This window comes from Notolepis coatsorum (assembly GCF_963971535.1).
Source record: "Notolepis coatsorum genome assembly, chromosome: 4".
NCBI classification, from domain to species: Eukaryota; Metazoa; Chordata; class Actinopteri; order Aulopiformes; family Paralepididae; genus Notolepis; species Notolepis coatsorum.
The window spans coordinates 46,938,465-46,959,262 of record NC_140168.1 but is presented as its reverse complement, the minus strand read 5'-3'; the positions used below and the strand labels follow the sequence as shown (position 1 = coordinate 46,959,262).

General features: G+C 49.5%; 1 protein-coding gene across 1 annotated transcript in view; it reads left to right on the top strand.

Annotated features, from left to right (window-relative positions):
• The window catches only part of iffo1a (intermediate filament family orphan 1a), a gene marked incomplete at both ends in the record, with an annotated part of 68,363 nt that extends 48,181 nt beyond the window's left edge, over positions 1-20,182 (top strand). Inside the window, 2 exons of the mRNA XM_084311930.1 lie at positions 7,537-7,658; positions 20,023-20,182. Of these exons, the coding sequence (XP_084168056.1) occupies positions 7,537-7,658; positions 20,023-20,182 (282 nt within the window). The remainder of the gene's footprint in view (positions 1-7,536; positions 7,659-20,022) is intronic.
• Between the last annotated feature and the right edge of the window lie 616 nt (positions 20,183-20,798).

Sequence of the window (20,798 nt, the reverse complement as noted above, 5' to 3'; positions counted from 1 at the left end):
CTGGTCACATGACTCCTCATTACTGACGACGTGTGGTCCAAGATGATAGTCCTAATCAGAATGTGAGAAACCACAACTGAACTACATCCCAGAACAAGCACCGGTGTTGCTGCAGTTGGACTCTTGAGTCCTCTGCAGCAGAGAGAGAGAGAGAGAGAGAGAGAGAGATCTATTTTAGGCTCTTTGAGTAGATGAAGCACCTATGGGAGCTAGTGCAGCCCACAGTCAAAGTGGAGTTCCCAAACATTGCCTTAGAGCAGCGGTTCTCAAACTACGGGTCGGGACCCAAAGCGGGGTTGTGGGTAGGTCACAGTGGGGTCGCGCATTGGCAAGTAAGTAAAAATAAATGTATATTACATAGTGCTGTAATAAGAAATTCTAATAATTATGCAATTATGCTTTTATTTTGATATTTCTTAATTCTACGTTGAAATTACACAATACATTAACACTTTCGCGGCCACTGGGGCCCGTCTAATATAATGGTTGAGGGCCAGCTTTTGTAAACAAACGTGTGGCTTTTTGTACAGCTAAATCTATACTTTATAGTATTGCTATCTGTCCATTCTCATTGTCAATTGAGTGCATAAACCGCCCCTTCAAAATGGCTTAAAGAAAAGAAAAATGCATCAATAGGTTCTCATTTTATAGCGCCGTGAATATAAGCTTTATAGCGGATTTGGACTAGTATATTTTCTGGAAGGCTAGTTATATTTCGTACTGGCGAATCGCGTCCTGCTCTTCGCCATACCGAGATATACCTCATCTCATGTACCTACTGTACACCATCAACGAATAAAACAAATACACCCAGCACCTATCAGGCCCCGCCCCTACTGCCGTACTCTATAAAGTACTGGGCGTGGCCACCACTCACTCTTCCTCTAATTTCGGTTCCATCATAGCGGATGCAAGTCGCCCTATGCAACTAGCTGTTCGAAAAGTTTAGATAATATTGAGTGCTTACCGAAGATTTGCCTACCCCTGAAATCTTCGCGGCATGTTCTGGCGGTTCTGCGACTCTGCAGCGGGATGCATTTTCGATGCATCTCAGCGTCGAGTTCGGTAGTTTCCCTGTCTTGTTGACAGCAGACAGGGGACAGCGTGTGAGGTGTAACTATCGAGCTACCTCGCACAAGGTAGGACTTACGCCACTAGGCATTATCGCTGGTGTTAGTAAATGCTGCTTGTTGTGAGTTGTATTTTGCGCCAGGGGCAGGATGTTTGGGTAAACGTCCCTCTAAGAGGTGGACGTTTCCCAGGCTGTTCTGGAGCGCGCTGCTAATACTAAATGCTATAAATGCTGGGTCAATGTTCTACTGTTCCCCGCTGTGGGATGTCACTAGGCATGACAAATGCTGGCGTTTGTGATGTGCTCGAGTTGTCCCGAGAGACAACCGAGTGTGTATTGGCGCAAGCGGCGGGATATCTGGGTAAACGTTGTTGTTTCCCCGTTATCCTGAAGCGCGCGGCTAACGCTATGCTATTTTTGGGCTACTGTTTCTATTCTGTCTCTCTGCTACGGGAATGTCTGTCTATACTACAGTTTTTCTCTCCTCAACCATTCATGCTGACGGTCAATCGGTGTCTACTGGGGGAGTAGTGCGGGGGGGGGGGCTTGTTTACCTTCATGGGTAAATGAGCTGAGGGCTAGGGCTGGTGTGCTGTTGTGAATATTATGAATGAATGCGGGACTGGTTCTCTCTGGTCCGCCTCCCCTTAACGTCGTGAGCATGGGTTTGCCCATTCTACAGTATGTTCGTGGTGTTAGTTCATTTATTCATTAACCCCTTCATGGTGCACACCACAGTGGAGGTTGCTGTTTGCAACCACCACTGGTGCTCCGTGTTGAAAAGGCATCAGTCCTTTGCTTTTGACATGTTGAAACAGTGCCCCGCCCGGCCGACGCCATGAGGTGGGTTGGCCCGGCGAGTGGCTGGTGGGCTGCTAAAGCCTGTACCGCCACGGTATGGAATTGGCAGCGATTAGTAACTGTGTTCGAATTGCTGTTTTTTCTATAAAAAAGTGGTGTCTGGTGGCGGGGCCTTGAGGGCCAGCCGACGTCGACACATCGCGCGAGGTTGTTGACGTTATTAGCTTTGACCTAGCCGCAAGCTATAACCGCTCAGGGCTCCCCTCTCCGCAGAGGATTTTTGTCTTCCGCTGGAGCACAGGCGGTATTGTCCTAGGCCCCACACCGCCTCACACAGGCGGCCATGTTTTCCCCCGCCAGAGGTATCCTGGGCGTTGAATCGACAGGTGTCCACAAGGCCGACAGCCTTGGCGGGCGAGGGATCGGCCATGTTGGATGGGCTCAATTTGGAATATACAAGCCGTCGCCGTCCTGCCGCGAGCAGCCCGCTCTCCGATCACTCCCTCCCCCAACACCAGCGGAAAAAGGGGGCTCTGATTGTTTCCTTTTGCTGCGGGCCGCGTGCCTTCGTTGAAGCGCGTGCGGCCCCACTTTTCGCTTCTCATGGGGACAGGGGCTGACACCCAGTTGATGGCTGAGCCTGGGTCTGTCCGTGAGAATGTTGTGCTGTCAAACGGCTCCCACACCATAAGCTGTGTTGGTTGAGCCTGGTGTTACGTCTGTCAACTATAAGTGTTGTCAGCAGGGGGGCTCGAAACCTTTTTGGGGCACACAGTGCGGGCTTCCCCGACCTCGCCTTCGCCAGGCCAGGTATCATGTTGGTGCCTCCCACTCCCGCGAGATCGGCAGTGGTCTGAAAAGAAGAGGTGCGCGTGATTTAGGTGGTAGTAATATCACTGCAGGGCTACGGTGTGTAGGAACCCATGGGGTCCTCACGCCTTGCATGTCCGGCTGCAGAACAACTCCTCAGCATGTTCTGGAGGGGTGTTCAGTGGGGGGGCTTTTGTCACCTAGATTGATGTCAGCTTCCCCCGTGTCAAACCGGCCCTTTCTGTCGGGGTCCCCCCCTTGGGTGCGATTGCCTCGTGGGTATTGTCAGGTTCCGACCCGACTCCACGGAACGCTCTGCTCGCAAGGGTCCAGGGTTGGCTACGCACAGCGGGTGGGACCGGGCCGACTATCTACAGTTCCTGGCGGACCTGCGCCACATGGCGGCGGGTGCGTTGGGAGTGTCATCACATATGTCGAGGTAGATGGAGAGAACGCTGAGGCGGGGACTTGTATTTATACAACCCCACCCGTTTTCGGGTTTGGTACAGACCCTATTGTCAGGGTCACCAGCAGTGACAGCTCTGGTCAACGAGATCCAATCTCTGTGGACGAAGCAAGCCATCGTCGTGGCGTTTTCCTCCCGGTGTTCTCTGGTGCCTGAGAAATCGGGAGGGGGGGTGTCAGACCCATGCTGGACGTGTCCCATGGGAAGGTTCAGCATTTTTTGGATCGTCTCCTACCTGTTGAACACTGTCAGGTGGGGGTCTGGTTCTCCTCCATAGACCTGTAGGATGCGTATTCGCATCTCCGATCTTCCATCCTAGGGCTTACCTACGCTTCCTTTGCAGGGTTAGCGTATGAGTACCAGAGGCTGCCGTTCGGTTTTCTCTGGCTCCCCGCATCTTCACCAAGTGCGTGGAGGCCGCACTGGGGCCTCTGCGTCGTCAGGGGTTACGGAGTGTATTCTGCCCTGACGACGTTCTGGTCCTTCGCGGTCAAGGTGGATCGTCGGGTCTCGTACCAGGCAGGTTCCTACCAGCCTGGGGTTTGCTGTAGACTGAAAGTAGAGTACTCCTCTTCCCAGTCAACGGTTGGAGTGCTATGGGCATCCCTCTCAGAGCGTGTTGTCGACACGCTCGGGAGGTTCCGTCCTAGGACGGTTACGGCGCTGTCCGTGATACGCCTGCTCGGTATGATGGCATCTGCTCATTCCGTGGTCCCTCTTGGCCTCCTCTTCACCCCAGGAGGGGGCTACGGAGGTGGGTTTTCCAGTATGGAAATAGACCCGGTGAGAGGCAAGTGGAAGCGGCTAAGGTTCCCGTGTCAGTACTGGGGGACCTCGCCCTGGGGGGTTCCTCACCAGGGGGGTTCCCATGGGCAGTAGGCTGTCACACGTCACGTTTTTCACCGACGCCTCCCTCGCTGGAGACGCGTCGGGCCAACGCAGTAGGGGGCAGCTGGCAAACCATGCTGCCCGGTCTGCGCTACGTTCAATGTGTTGGTATTGAAAGCGGTCCTTCTGGTCCTCAAACGGTGTTGATCAGGACGGACAATACGACGTCAGTGTCGTATATCGACAGACAGGGAGGAGTACGCTCCCCCCGTCTGCACCGGGCGGCTGGCTATGGGCGTCCTCCATCTGCGCGGCCTGAGGGCTCCCCACATCCCCGGCAGGGTGAATGTGGGTACAGGTGTAATGTCGCGGGGCGGTCCCTCATCCTGACGGGTGGGGATTACGTCCGGACATAGCCAGGCAGGTCTGGGACCGATGCCGTGCCGCCTGGGATTCTTTCCCCATACATCTGTTAGGTCAGTTGTTGGGGCGGGTACGTTGAGGAGCGCAGGTCCTTGATCCTGATTGCGCCGGACCGGGGCGCAGCTGTGTGGTTCCCGGTCCTGATCCAGCTACTGGTAGCTCCGCCATGGCCTATTCCTTGGTCAGCGAAGGCCCTCACTCAAGCACACGGGTCGCTGTTCAGCACCCGGTGTTGTGCCAACGTCTGATGGTTTGGCTGGTGAGAGGGTAAGTCTGGAGAGGATGGACCCTTCTGTGGTTGATACCATCTGGAATGCGCATGCTCCCTCCACTGTCGCGCTTACGCGGGCAGATGGCGTATGTTCCAAGAGTGGTGTAAGACGGGGGGCAGGGGCCGGTAAAACGCTCTTTGGCTCCGAGTTGGGATCTTCAATTGGTCCTCGGTCGGTTGTCCTTGGCCCCGTTTGAGCCTCTTGAGCAAGCGCCGTTGGAACAGCTGTCGTTCAAGAGCGCGTTCTTGCTGGCCGTCACCTCCGCTGAACGCGTGGGTGTGCTTTGTGCTCTCTCGGTATGACCAGAGTGCCTGTCTTTCGTTCCGATTGCGGTGCCACTCTGCGGCCTAATCCTGCCTTCGTGCCTAAAAATATCCGGAGTTCTTTCCGCTCCAGGGATATTGTGGTTCAGGCGTCTCATCCACCTCACGTAGTGAGTTGGAGGCAGGCCTTTACCTGTCATGTCCGGTCCGTGCTTGGGGATTTACCTCAGCCGTACTCAGGGCCTCAGGGCTACCGATCAGCTTTTTGTCTGTTACGCTGGTTCTCGTGCCGGTAAGGCACTATCGAAACAGCGCCTGTCCCATTGGTTGTGCGAGGGCATTGCCCTCTGCTACATGTTGGCCGGGCTGGATCCCCCTGGGGGCGTCAGGGCGCACTCCACTCGTGGGGTGGCGGCCTCTGCCACTCTGCTGGGTGGGGCCTCGGTGGAGGACATCTGTGCTGCAGCTTCATGGTCCTCCCCGGGTCCCTTCGTAAGGTTTTACCTCATGGACATGACCGGGGGTTCTGTCTCCCAGGCGGTTCTGAGGTCTGTGGCCTCTCCTGCTTCCCGTCCTTTGGTGGGGTAGCAGGGGTGTGTGGGTATGGGCCACAGTGTGTTGTGTCACACGTGGTTCCGCCTGTGCTGTGTGTTCAAGGGGTTCTAGTTCCTTCTTGTTTGCACTCTGGTGGAGTTGACTGCGCCCCCTCTTCATTAGGAAGGATGGGGTGACGGGACTCCCCAACCCCTTGATGTGGGCTTACGGGTCCTCAGGGGGTGCATCTGTCGGGCCTCACGTCCGCTCTACCCCATATCTCGGTATGGCGAAGAGCAGGACGCGATTCGCCGGTACGAAAAATAACGATAGGTTATGTATATAACCTAGTTATATGAGTACTGGCTGAGCGTCCTGCTCTTAGCTTGCCCTAAGGTCCCTTGGGGAAACTTTTCTTTGGAAATGATTTTTTCCGAGGAAGAGTGAGTGGTGGCCACGCCCAGTACTTTATAGAGTACGGCAGTAGGGGCGGGGCCTGATAGGTGCTGGGTGTATTTGTTTTATTCGTTGATGGTGTACAGTAGGTACATGAGATGAGGTATATCTCGGTATGGCGAAGAGCAGGACGCTCAGCCAGTACTCATATAACTAGGTTATATACATAACCTATCGTTATAGAGCTAATAGCTGCTAACGTTATATCCAATGGCATTTCCGTTTTACAGATGCTACAGAAATAACTCAAACTGCATATGATCCGGACGCTCCCAAAGCATGTATGCATGAAAGGGGGGGGACACACACGTCGTTTATTATGATTGATTACCAATAACCATGTTCGTCGGTGGTCGGCTGGTTGAGTATCATAGCAAGCTCTGATCGGGCTGTAATTTACGTGAAAAAGATCTTACCGTGAGCCGGTGGGATCCCCCCGAGCATTTCCCCGTTATCGATCACCATCTGGTAGATCGAAACGTAATCCAAGCTACAGGCTGCAGATCCAGAATCGTGCTACTCAAATCTCTGTTGAAAGAAAACAAAGAGACTGATCCGTTCGCCCACAGGGCACATTGCAGTAGCACGATAGCGCCCCTAAGATGATCTGGCTGGTATTGCACATTGTCGAATTCATAGAGTAGGGAAAATCTGCAGTGCCGCTCGGCGACCTTGAACAGGTTATTAAAATGGAATAAAAGCAATAACAACTTCCCACGGATATCTCCGTGATTCTGTCCACAACGCATGGATTCGAAAGCCGGATATATCCGTGCTTCGTCCCCAATGTGTTAAGTGTGGGGTTGCCAAAAAAAATCCTAAGTAAAATGGGGTCGTGGTATAAAAAAGTTTGAGAACCTTAGAGTGTTGTTGTGAAATAGGGCTCACATTAGTCATTTGAAATGGCCGTTTGTTAAGGAGGTTTATTTATGCTGTATGGAGGACTGATTAACGGCAAAGCACATACATAACATACTGTACATGTATCGCTACATGTAAGTGCTGAGTTGTATGATGAATTGACCATTCAAAAGCTGAAGCTAACGTTTCGCTGATTTTGTGACCATATTTAGTAATTGTTTAAATGTGGAAAGGAGTTCTGGGACTGTACTTATTGAGTACTTATCGAGTACTTATTGAGTACTTATTGAGTACTTATCGAGTACTTATTGAGTACTTATTGCATACTATCGAGTACTTATTGTCGAGTACTTATCGAGTGCTGATCTGAGACCAGCTTGGCTCATAAGTCATAGTCAGATGTATGGTCACCTGAGCACTGATCCTAGACTGATCCTACACCTACTCTTAGGCCGGGGTATGATAAATAATATGTCCGCTAATTTTTAAAATGCTAAATATTTGGAAAAAATATAAAATTGACAGGGCATATTCTATCAGGTGCTTCGTTATTTATTCAACCGAATCGTGTGTCGACGCCATGTGCGTGACCTCATTTCCATGTAAAAAATGCAAGAATGCGATCCGCCGATTATTCTAGCAGAGAGCACTACAGACGGTAAACATAGGTAATAGTTGGTTTTAGTGAAAACGTGGCCTTGTCTTTTCACCGACCATGTCGTCTTTCCCAACCTCTCTCTACCTGCTCAGCTGGAGTTGTCCACAGCCAAGAGTGACATGAACCGCCACCTGCACGAGTACATGGAGATGTGCTCCATGAAGAGAGGCCTGGACGTCCAGATGGAGACCTGCAGGAGACTCATCACAGACAGGTAACACACACACGTACACAGGCTAAATACCTGGTTAAATAAAGGTCAACACACACTCTGGTGGAACCGGAGAGGTTAGTCATGCGCATGGTAAAATCTTCATGGTTGATACAAATGCCTCTTTGAACTGCTGCGGTCAGGCAAGCGATACCGGAGTCTTAAGGCGAGCACAGAAAGACTCAGAAGAAGCTTCTATCCCCAGGCCATCAGGCTGCTCAACGAACAATAAACACTATGCAACAACCATCAAATGCACACAGCACACAGCACACACACCCACACGCACACACTCACTTAAACAAACAACACACTGCAGCACCCACTCTCCACATTTTAGATCACCGAAACACACTTTACACTTTATATTTATTGGTAAAGGATGTGCACTACAACTCGTACACCTTACTGTAAATTGTACCTAAATTGTACCTGATCCCATTTCTGCTCTGCACTATATAGTATTGTATATTAGTACATTGCATAGTGTAACTGAGGGGTACAATTCCCTGACTGTATTGATAAGTATGGTATCATTAAACCACTACCGCTTTATGTACTTTAATTACTGGCCATACAGTACACGATATCTAAGTATGATGAACACTTTCCCACATATGAAATCAGGTCCACACAAAGGTATAAGTCAAATATTTAATATATAGCAAAGGGTACATATAATAGTTACTTATTACATTTATGATTTGAATTGAATGCTCTTGTAAGGCAAATGAGTACTCGTATGCAAATCAACACTGAATGTCCAATCTCTGGTTACACAGGAAGCAAGTATACAACCTGGCTCTTAGGGAATTATAGCGATGGTCACTTAATGATTATAGCTGGATAATATACTGAAGGGGTCCCGCCGGTTGTAAGCCAGTAGGGGGGGTAGGAGAGCCGTCGGCTGTATCCCGTCTGGTCAACGATTTCTAGGGAGAGTTCAGGTACAGAACACAGTGCCCGTAGAACCTTGATCCGCAGATGAATACACTTGGGCTCTCTTGTAGACGATAGCTGTAGCTGTAGCTTTAGGTCCACAACGAAGAAGAAGCAAGGTGACCTCAGTCTGGTCTGAGCGCCGTCTCACCTTGGCTCCTCTCGGGGTAAATCCAACACTCACCGGTGTTGGCGATTATCCGCTCCACAAATCAAAGCACCAAAGCAAATAGATATTCCATGCCGTATAGGGCTCAGCAGTCGTCGGGGTAGGTAATCCAATGTGCAGGTCCACTCGTCCTCGCCTAGAACTCCTCGGATGAAAGCACCACGCGTGGTCTGCCCAGCCTGGTTAAGACTCTAGATAACGCGAGGAAACGATGGGGGTGCTGCTCACTTTAGAACTCTAACCGAACGATGCACCATACATAATAGACTATTATTACTTAATAGAAATACGGTGCCAAACTCTGGCAATTCAGCTATTAATTCGCACGAGGTCTCACTGCTATTCTAAGGCCAAACAGGCCGTACTACACCGCACGCGGTATCGTGGGGTGAGGCTTCACGTCTTGTTACTTAGTTGGGTAGAAGGGTAAAGGACTAAGAGGAATTCTACATTTCTTGCGCCATATTTATATGCACGGTGGACAAGTAGTGCCGCTCTGCTTTCGGTAGCCGTATTCCTGCGCGGAGCTGAGGCTAGTAAGGGCATGTCTCGTCGGTACCTTTGAACTTGAACGCCAGGGGCTTGTCCCTGGCGCCTGGTCCTTTTGTCCAATAAGAGAATGAACTATTATGGGCTGTAGTAGAATAAAGGGATATTCCGTGTATATGTACAAGGAATATACAAGGGATATCAAACGATATACAAATACTATTAAATATATATCCATAAATAAATATATATATTCGGTTTAATCTGATCCTTCACAACAGCCGCCCCCTAATTAGTCCCACCTAATTAGCTGAGCAGAGACAGATTAACCGCACTGTCCACTACTCAATGTCCGCTGTAAGGGTCAGTCAACTCACAAAGTCATAGGGTCATGGTCGTCATCAATAGTATCAGGGAGCCTTGGCAGTTCTATTAGCCTCGCCACGGGTCGGGTGTAAGTCCGTCCTTGGACGAGCACTTCAGCTGCTCGGACCTTTCCATCGGCACCGGTGATCACTTTGCTTACGCGGCCAGCCGGCCACATAGCTCTGGGTAGTGACTGGTCGATGATCATGACGACTGTTCCTTCTGTCAAATTGTCTCTCTCTTTCACCCACTTCTGGCGGGTCTGTAGAGACGGTAGGTAGTGGAGTAGGAAGCTGTTCCAAAACTTGTCAGCCAGTACTTGACTGTACCTCCACATTCTTCGGCCGTTCGCTTCTTCAGGCCTGTACATTGTCTGTGGTAGTGCGGGGTCCAGCCGCCCCATCAAGAGGGTGTTGGGGGTGACTGGGTCGACATCTGCTACATCACTCGAGACGTAACCGAGGGGCTTTGAGTTCAATACTCCCTCGATCTCCGTGAGGACTGTCATTAGGACTTCTTCCGCCACAGTCTGGGCCCCAAGCACGGCGTACAGGGCTGTCTGTCTACTTCTCGTTCCCAGGTTCCACCGAAGTGAGGTGCGTTCGGGGGATTAAACTGGAAGTCAATCTGGGATGGAGCGAGGTGGGTCTTAAGTTCTGGGCCCATAGCTTGGAAGCTCTCTCTCAGCTCTCTTTCTCCGCCTTTGAAGTTTGTCCCGTGATCAGACAACAATGTAGACGGTTTTCCTTTCCGTGATGTGAATCTTCGGAAGGCCATAAGGAATGAGTCTGTGCTCATGGTTGGAAGGAGTTCGATATGTATCGCTCTGGTGGTCATGCATTTGAATACAATACCCCACCGCTTCTCGGTTCCTCTTCCTCTCTTTATATACAGCAAGCCAAAACAGTCCATACCGGTGGAGTGGAAGGGCTTGTCGCCGAGTCGGAGGCGACAGGGAGGTAGGTCAGCCATCCGGGGTATACTGGGCTGCGCGTGCCACTTACGGCAGTCTAGACAGGTTCGCTGGAAGCGCCGCACTGCTTCTCTCCCTTGCAGTATCCAATAACGACGTCTGATCTCCGCGAAGACTCTCTCTGCCCCTGCGTGGTGCACATCCTCGTCGTATTTCTTTATGATCAGCTCTGTGACCTTGTGTCGGCTGTTCAAGACTATCGGGTACTTAACGTCATCCGGTAGGTCTGGGGCTCTCCGCAGACGACCACCCACTCTGATGAGATTATGGGCGTCGCTCTCGGGGGCCAGGTGAAGCAGTCTGCTGTCTGATGGGACGGGCTTTGCTCCCTGTAGACAGGCTAGCTCATCGGGGAACGAGTCTCTCTGGGCTCGTTGTAGTAGAAGGAGTTCTGCTTCTTCGTAGTCAGCTGCTGAAATGTCAGTTGTGGGCTGAACCTCTGGGTGGTGCCACAGAAATGTCTTTAGCTGCGCACTCTCTAGGGTGAGGCAATCGTCTAGAACCGGGTCTGTGGGGACGAGTGTGTGTGTCAACCCACAGAACATAGGTTTCTTGTTCTCTGCCTCCTCTTTGCTCGCCTCCCGTGGGGTGGGTGTAGGCCACTCTTCTTCGGGGAGCTTGAGGAACTCTGGCCCGTCACTGTAAAGGTTGGGACGGGTGAGGTCATCCAGGGACATTCCCCGGGTGATGACGTCAGCTGGGTTGTGTTTGGTGTCCACATACCGCCAGCTGGTTACTTCTGTTAACTCTTGAATCTCGGTGACTCTGACTCCCACGAAGACTTTGTATCTGCACGAATCAGACCGGATCCATGTGAGTACGGTCGTGGAGTCTGACCACAAGATTGTTCTTTGCACCGGGATGGTGAGTTCACGTTAGATTAACGTGGCGAGCTGCGCTCCTGCTAGGGCTGCGCAGAGCTCTAGGCGCGGGATAGATTGTTGCTTGCGTGGGGCTATTCTTGAGCGAGCCAGGATGAAAGCAGTATGTATTTCTCCTCCCTCCTCTTGGGCACGCAAGTAAGCCACCGAACCGTAGGCTACTTCGGAGGCGTCGCTGAATACGTGCAGGTCGATCTTGCATGTCTCTGGCCTCACTGTGGGTGGGAAGTAGCTGCAGCGTATATTAACACCTGGGAGTGAGCGGAGTTCCGTCTCCCACTCTCTCCATGTGGATGCAAGGTGTTCGGGTATGGGATCGTCCCAGCCCTGGTCTTTGTCCCATAGCGCTCTTACAATCATCTTTGCCCTGGTGGTGTAAGGTAGAATACATCCCAACGGGTCATATTGTCTGGCGAGTGTTCTGTATACACTCCGTCTGGTGGTCGGTATTGCCGTCGACCTTCCCTGCTCCTTGATCAGGGGTTTGTGTCTATAATGGAGCAAGTCTGTTTTGAAGCGCCAGACTAGTCCTAGTGTCATTTCTTGGGCTTCTCCTGGGATGGTCGCCATCCAGGTATCGCTGCTCGCGGCCTTGTCCTCGGGGGAGAGGCGGCGCAGTACTTGCGGGTCGCTGCTGGCCCACTGCCTGAGATCAAAGCCGCCTTTGATCAGGGAGGCGCGGAGCTTGAGTAGGAGAGCCTCGGCTTCTTCTGGCGTCGAGACGCTTTGTAAACAGTTGTCCACGTAGAAACTATTTGTCACACTTTGTTGGACCTCTTCATCTGCTGCTGGGTCCTCTGCGACCTCGGGGGAGAGGCTGCGCAATACTGGGGGGTCGCTGCTGGCCCGCTGCCGGAGATCAAAGCCGTCTTTGATCAGGGAGGCGCGGAGCAGCGCACGACGTCGCCAGTCAATTTTCTTTATGTGTCCCGCTGTGATTCGCTTGTTAATCTCAGCGCGGTACACAGCTTCTTGAGCGGGGTCTTTGGCTAGGCGCCGCTCCGTGTTCAATAGATACCGCTCCGTCGCCTCTTTTGTGGCGTGAAAGGTGGGCATTCCCTCTCGCCTCAGGAGTGGAGTTGCGTATCTCATCACTCCGTTGACGTTGACTCTCTTTGTCCCGTGCTCGAGGAGGGCTATAGCGTAGATATCTTCCTTAGAACGAATGTCTTTCTTTTCGTTCTTAAAGGGCATTGTCTCTAGTGTCCATAGCCTCTCGACATGCTGCAGGAGTGTGGTGTCTCCTTCTGTCGCTCTGGAGTGGAGGCAGCTAGTGGCTGCTGTTCGGTTAAGAGACTTGGCGAGGGGGCCTTGTAATGTCCATCCTAGGCGGGTCTCGACTGCTGCAGGGCAACCTCTGGGTCCTGTATGGACCCGGTCTATCGGGACTATGAGGTCTGCATGGTCGGAGCCTATCAGCAGGGTCGGGGTGGCACCGTCTATGAGCGGTATAGGTAGTTGACGCAGGTGCACATATTTCTCCATCAGCTTGGCGATGGGGTAGGTGTACTGCGATAGTCCTATTTCTTGGCTGGTGAAAGCATTAGTAATCCTGTACCGTCTCTCTGGCTGCCCGCTTGCTGCGATAGTGAAGGAGACATTCTCGCCCTTTATCGTCTTTAGATCTCTTCTTATTGTCCGAATCGTCATCTGGTTCTCGCTCCCCCGCAGCCCCAGCTGGGCCGCAGCGGACGCGAGGAGAAGGGTCTTCTCTGACCCGTCGTCAAGGACGGCGTAAGTGTCCATGACCTTATCTTGGTAACTCAGTGTTACACGGACCACCTTTAAGAGCACCTGGGCGCCGCTGCTGCTAGCGGGGTCAATGTACATAACACTTGCCTTTGTGCTGTTGGATGGTGCAGGCTTTCTTTTGTTACTGTCGTGTAGGACATCCAGCTGGGCTCCGTCACACCGACTACACCTCTTCTTTAGGCGCACTCGGCTGCCATGTGACTGCGCGCACATCGGTAACAGCGCCTGTTGGACTTTATCCACTGACTTACTTCTTCAGCGGTCATCTTCTTGAACTGGTCACATTGTGACAACCAGTGTTCCTTCTCGCAGTACGGGCACACCATCTTCCACTTCTCTTTCGTCGAGGGGGTACTGTGGTTCTTGCTGCTCGGTACTGATTCTGATTGGTGCATGACAGTCACCGATCTTCGGCCATCGTTTACTCTCCTAGGTCCCTCTCTGGAGCTTGGCGTGCTCCGCACGAACGTATCCAGCCGTAGGCTGCTGACTTCTCTCGCCAGGAAGTCGGCTAAATCTAGGAGGGATGGCTCGGGACCGTTAGGATCACGGTGGTCTCTTTGCCGCCTGAAGCGCTCCTGTCGGGCGGGCGGCAGCTTCTCTAAAATCCTCTCGACGTTCGAGTTTGCGTATAGTTCGTGCATACCCTTTTCTCGTTGCGCCCCCAGTAGGCCTGCCACGATAACACATTTTGCTGGGCGATTAATTGCCCCCGAAAATATCGCGATAAGCGATATTATTGCGACCGGTTAGAGAATTTTTTTGAGAAATTTATTTCCCAAAACTTTTATTTTGAAGCCCACCGCTCCGTCTTTTCCGGTTTAAGACTTTTATTTTGAAGCCCACCGACCGGACCGGAAGTATTGTTGTGATTATCCTAGCCGACAACTTGTCTCGTCCGGTTGTGTTTTTTAGTTTTAACGTTAGCTACTAACGTTAGATGCAGCTACTACAGGCAATCAACGATGAGCAGTATATAATAGAATAGCTGTGGTGCGTAGGCACTGCAGCACGACTCGAAAACGACCCGTTATAATAAATTAATTCATGTTTAACTTGTCCCCGTCTCCAGTGCTTTGACTAGCCCCACCCGTTCATTGTAAACAATGATGCATGTAATTGTATTAACGTTATTCTGTGTTATTCTAACGTTACACTACAAATAACGCTACTTGGTTAAAAGGAGCAATACTATTGAGAAATGTATTAAGCTATATGTGGCGTTGCTACTGCCCCACGGAGCTCCCGTGCTGTGCTCTGTAGTAACGCCAGCGGCCAACCCACACGGAGAGAGACTGCAAGGGGCACTGGTTCCGCCTCATTAAAACAAACGCGCAAATAGCAATTAATCGCGCCCGTCAAAATCATTGCATTCATTTTAATTATCGCGGCAATTAATCGATTTATTGCTTATCGCGGCAGGCCTAGCCCCCAGCATCCCTACCAGGGATTGTACTTTTATAGACAGGTCGTCTAGTGAGCGATTGTCTGTTGCTGGGGGTAGGCGGTCAATATGCCTTATCTCCTGTATTACGTAATCCCATATACGTCCATATCTCTGGTCCAGCGCTGCTAGAGCCGCGGTGTATGGGGTCGTAGAGGTGGCATAGGCCAGCGCTATGTTGTGCGCTCGGGGCACTTTCAGGTGCTTCAATAATATTGCATACTTGTGGCGTTCATCAGCGACATCCACCATCATTGTCTCTAAGCACATCCGGAGCTCCGTGTACTGTGCTCGATTCTCATGGGTGAAGTCTGGAAACGTCGGTGTGCCAATGTATGACGCCATGGATGGCTGGCACATCGGTGAGCGTTGGAAGAGGGGCCTCCTGGGCGAGTCTCTTCTTACGCCTCTCGGTGGGCTGGTACTGGCAGGGTACCATGGCCCGCTGGTCCAGGTGCTATTCCTCGGGACTGGTCGTGCGTCATGCTCACCCGTGAGTCGAGTCGGGGGTCTGTAGCGCAGAGCCGCGGGGGTATAGCCTGGGCTGTACTGGACCTCCTGGTCCTGTGGAGTAATGTGCTGCTGTCGGGCTTGACTCTCCTCTTCTCCCTCTTCTTCTTCTGCCAGGTCACCTAGATCCTGTAGTCGTCTATTTAGCCTCTCCGCGGTGTCCGCTGTTCCTTCCTTGTAGCTGGGTCTCACTTGGACCGGTCGGGGAATGAGTTCGGAGGGGGGTGTAGACTCTCTCTGGTGGTCGAGTTCAAGGTCGCCTGCTCGGTTAGGGGAGGGTGCCCTTGACGTGTGTCTTGACGAGGCTCTGGAACCCCTTGTGGAGGGAGGGGGTGTTGCCCTGGTGATCAGCTGCTCCATTAGCTGCGCTTGTAGTCTGTCGCGCTCGGCTTCGCGCTTGGTGAGATCTGCTTCTCTTTGGGCACCGGCAGCGGCGCGCTGGGCGTCGGCCCGGTCTCTTGCCATATTCTCTTCCGTCTGAAGGCGTCTCAGCTCCAGACGTATGTGCTCTTCTTCGCTCCGTTGCTGTGTCTGGAGTCGATCGCGTTCACCCTGAAGTCGATCGCGTTCACCCTGAAGTCGATCGCGTTCGGTAGAGGCTGTCAGGCTGGCGAAGAACGCCTGTGACAGCATCCTCTCCGCCTCGCTGGGGGAAGACGCTTGTAGAGGTGAGCCGCTCCTGGCTGTACTCGTTGGGGAGTCCTGGAGCTCTATCTCCTCGGCGCTCTCCTCATCTTGTTCCGTGCAGAGTTCCACCTCTGGAGGGTTGTCTTCCTCCCGGAGCTCTGGGGGGACTACTTCTTCGGTATTGGCGGGGGGTAAAGTCGTGTCAGTTCCCTCCTGGTCCCCACCGTGAGCTTGGTCAGTTACATTAGAACCCACTAGGGCCTCTGTGGTCGGGGTATCCTGGTTGATAGGGTCGGACATAATTTTACTTTCTACTTTTACTGCGTTTACTGTTTGTAGAAGGCTAGGTAGTTTACTGACAACGTAATCCTCTAAGTACTGAGGTGGCTGTCGTCTACGTTGCGGGCGTTCTACTTTAGGAGGACCGTTTCGTGGAGTGTTCATCATAGGCCATTTCAATATTAATACCACTATATTAATATTACACTAATTACCCTCCGGCTCGAAGGACCAATTGTAACTGAGGGGTACAATTCCCTGACTGTATTGATAAGTATGGTATCATTAAACCACTACCGCTTTATGTACTTTAATTACTGGCCATACAGTACACGATATCTAAGTATGATGAACACTTTCCCACATATGAAATCAGGTCCACACAAAGGTATAAGTCAAATATTTAATATATAGCAAAGGGTACATATAATAGTTACTTATTACATTTATGATTTGAATTGAATGCTCTTGTAAGGCAAATGAGTACTCGTATGCAAATCAACACTGAATGTCCAATCTCTGGTTACACAGGAAGCAAGTATACAACCTGGCTCTTAGGGAATTATAGCGATGGTCACTTAATGATTATAGCTGGATAATATACTGAAGGGGTCCCGCCGGTTGTAAGCCAGTAGGGGGGGTAGGAGAGCCGTCGGCTGTATCCCGTCTGGTCAACGATTTCTAGGGAGAGTTCAGGTACAGAACACAGTGCCCGTAGAACCTTGATCCGCAGATGAATACACTTGGGCTCTCTTGTAGACGATAGCTGTAGCTGTAGCTTTAGGTCCACAACGAAGAAGAAGCGAGGCGACCTCAGTCTGGTCTGAGCGCCGTCTCACCTTGGCTCCTCTCGGGGTAAATCCAACACTCACCGGTGTTGGCGATTATCCGCTCCACAAATCAAAGCACCAAAGCAAATAGATATTCCATGCCGTATAGGGCTCAGCAGTCGTCGGGGTAGGTAATCCAATGTGCAGGTCCACTCGTCCTCGCCTAGAACTCCTCGGATGAAAGCACCACGCGTGGTCTGCCCAGCCTGGTTAAGACTCTAGATAACGCGAGGAAACGATGGGGGTGCTGCTCACTTTAGAACTCTAACCGAACGATGCACCATACATAATAGACTATTATTACTTAATAGAAATACGGTGCCAAACTCTGGCAATTCAGCTATTAATTCGCACGAGGTCTCACTGCTATTCTAAGGCCAAACAGGCCGTACTACACCGCACGCGGTATCGTGGGGTGAGGCTTCACGTCTTGTTACTTAGTTGGGTAGAAGGGTAAAGGACTAAGAGGAATTCTACATTTCTTGCGCCATATTTATATGCACGGTGGACAAGTAGTGCCGCTCTGCTTTCGGTAGCCGTATTCCTGCGCGGAGCTGAGGCTAGTAAGGGCATGTCTCGTCGGTACCTTTGAACTTGAACGCCAGGGGCTTGTCCCTGGCGCCTGGTCCTTTTGTCCAATAAGAGAATGAACTATTATGGGCTGTAGTAGAATAAAGGGATATTCCGTGTATATGTACAAGGAATATACAAGGGATATCAAACGATATACAAATACTATTAAATATATATCCATAAATAAATATATATATTCGGTTTAATCTGATCCTTCACAACACATAGTATATTGTATATTGTATGGTAACTCAGTTACTTCTATTCTGCATCGAACATTGTACATATGTCTATACTGAACACTGTGACCTCTATTTTTACTTCTATTCTACATGCTATACTATTTTATTTCATACTTATCTTGTCTATGAATGAATGAATGAAAACTTTATTTAACAGATTGCAGAATGGGTACAATACAGTACGGCTCAATACATACAATTGTTAAGGGGATGCAGACCTGAGAAAGACGTTAGTCTTGTTTCCATCAGGGTCCCCCATTTTCAATTCATATAGACATTTATGACATACACAACATACATGACATTTATGGCATAGGGACATATAGGTATTTAGTACTGATAGCACAGTCTATGGAGCGTAACAGTAAGAAGCATTTTGTATAAAAGTATTCTGTACTTCTGTATGACAAATATTAAAGAAACTTGAAACTTGAAACTTAAAACATGGCTAATCAAATACATTTTAGAGCAGGAGTTCAGAACTTGACTTTCTCCGGCCAGGAGAACACCCCCCCCTTATTCTGTGAGTTTGCCTCTAAGCTTAAGAAAAGGGGGGCGGGGAAGGGATGACCAGGTGAGGGGTGTAGCGGGGAGAGAAAAGGGAGGATACAGGGGGAGGGGGAGGTGTGAACAGGTCTTAAGGACAACTCCAGCTGAGCAGGTAGAGAGAGGTTGGGAAAGACGACATGGTCGGTGAAAAGACAAGGCCACGTTTTCGCTAAAACCAACTATTACTTATGTTTACAGATGGAAACCGCCACATCACGCGCACACACACATACACAGGCTAAACACCTGGTTAGATAATAACACAGTCTCATCAGAAAACGTAAATAAAGTACTAATCGACCACAGGAAAAAAGGTACATAATGTACAATATGTTATAGCCATAAGTAATATACTTATTGTAATCGGCAAAAGTCCAAAAAAATATCTGCAACCAACAATCATTGCAGTCGCTTAAAAGTTCGGTTAAAAGTGTTCTGAAAATGTAAAAGGGGTTATATATGTACTTATTTGTAATACGTACAGTACACATGTAAAGTTTTCCAATACATACAAATATTACTTATGGCTATAACATAACGTACATTTTGTACCTTTTTTCCTGTGGTCAATTAGTACTTTATAGCGAGATCAGGCTGTAAATGAAGGTAAAATAAAAAGAAATTACATACACACATAGTGCTTATACGCACGCACACACACACACACACACACACACACACACACACACACACACACACACACACACACATCATGCAGTGGGGGCGCCCTCCAGCTACTCCCGATGAGCAGGTTGGCACCTTGCATGGTTGCCACCACTGTGAATGTGTGAGTGAATGTGAGGCAAAAGTTGTAAAGCACTTTGGATAAAAGCTCTATATAAATGCCCTCCATTTACCATCACAAATCATGGAAATAAGTAGGACACATCTGATTCATAGAGAGACCGAATTAAAAAGGCTGGATGTACAGTATACAGGTGCAGCTCAATAAATTTGTGGAAAAGTTCATTTATTTCAGTGATTAAATTCAAAAAAGCGAAACTCTCATAGATTATAGATTCATTACACACAAAGTGAAATATTTCATGCCTTTATTTGTTTTAATTTTGATGAGTATGGCTTAGAGCTCATGAAACCCCCAAATTCAGTATCTCAGAAAAATTTTATGTTACATAAGACCAATAAAAAAAAATATATATATATATATATATATTTAATATAGAAATGTCAGCCTACTGAAAAGTATGTTCACTCAGTACTTAGTTGGGGCTCCTTTTGCACAAATTACTGCATCAATGCGGCGAAATAAATGGACTTTTCCACGATATTCTAATTTATTGAGCTGCACCTGTATTATAGCTTTGATAATCTCTCTTTCCCTCTCTCTCTCTCACTATCACTCTCACTCTCTCATTAATGTTATTGTATTGTGATGTCTTGTTCTGTGTATGAAAGAAAAAGGAAAAGAAAAACATTTATAAATCACTCTCACTTTCTCTCCCTCCCCCCTCTGTCTCTCTCCCTCCATCCTTCTATCTCCCTCTCTCCTTCCATCCTTCTCTCTCTCTGTCTCTCCCTCATCTCTCTCCCTCCCTCTCTCTCTCTCCATCCTTCTCTCTATTTCTCCGTCCCCCCTCCTTCTCTCTCTCTGCCTCTCTATCTCTCTCTCCCTATCTCCCTCCCTCCTCTATCGCTCTCTCCCTCTCTCCCGTCATCCTTCTCTCTCTCTGTCCCCACCTCCTCTCTCTGTCTCTCTCTCTCTCTCTCTCTCTCTCTCTCTCAGTGAGTCGACCTCCCTCATCCCATTAACGGTAGAAGACTCTGACAGTGATGAGTGTGAGAGGAAGAAGCCGGGCCTGCCTGCAGACTCAGAGAGTGATGACTCGTACTGTGACACCCGCATCAGCAGCAGTCGTCCTCCACTGACTTGGAGGAAACCTTAACGGCACCACTATACCTGATCTAACACTAATATACACATCGTCTTCTCAATAGTGCTGTTTACATTTTTGGATCCAAAAGTTTAGAAAACAAACAAAAAACAGTTATATAAACAGTACGACTTTTGCAAACTTGAATAATTCAGGTGACTGGCGTGTAGGCGATTTTGATCCAGGTCATAAATTATGTAAAAAGGACAGGAGGCAAGGTTCAATTTAAGTTCATGTCAGGGACCCCAGTGATGTTGTCAAATGTATTTGTCTCTACTGCCTCCCTATGGCTTTGAGATGTTACTACACCTAGTTGGAGGCCAAAATAGTACTCTGAAGGTTATTTAAATATAAATGTATGTCCCCCAAGATTATAAGAGAATGAATAATGAACACCTCTTCATTTATATAGCCCTTCTGCTTTGCTCTTTATAGCAAGAAGCAGTCATTTGCACAGTTTCCATAACAATTCCCCATTGCTTACCATATTACTGTGGACAGCAAGGCAACATAACGTGCACAAATTCTGAAGAAAACGTTGCACACGATACATTGTTGTAACTTGATAATTCAAACTAAAGTTAAAACCATTCAGTTCAATAGTTGATGATAATATTTATTATTGTTT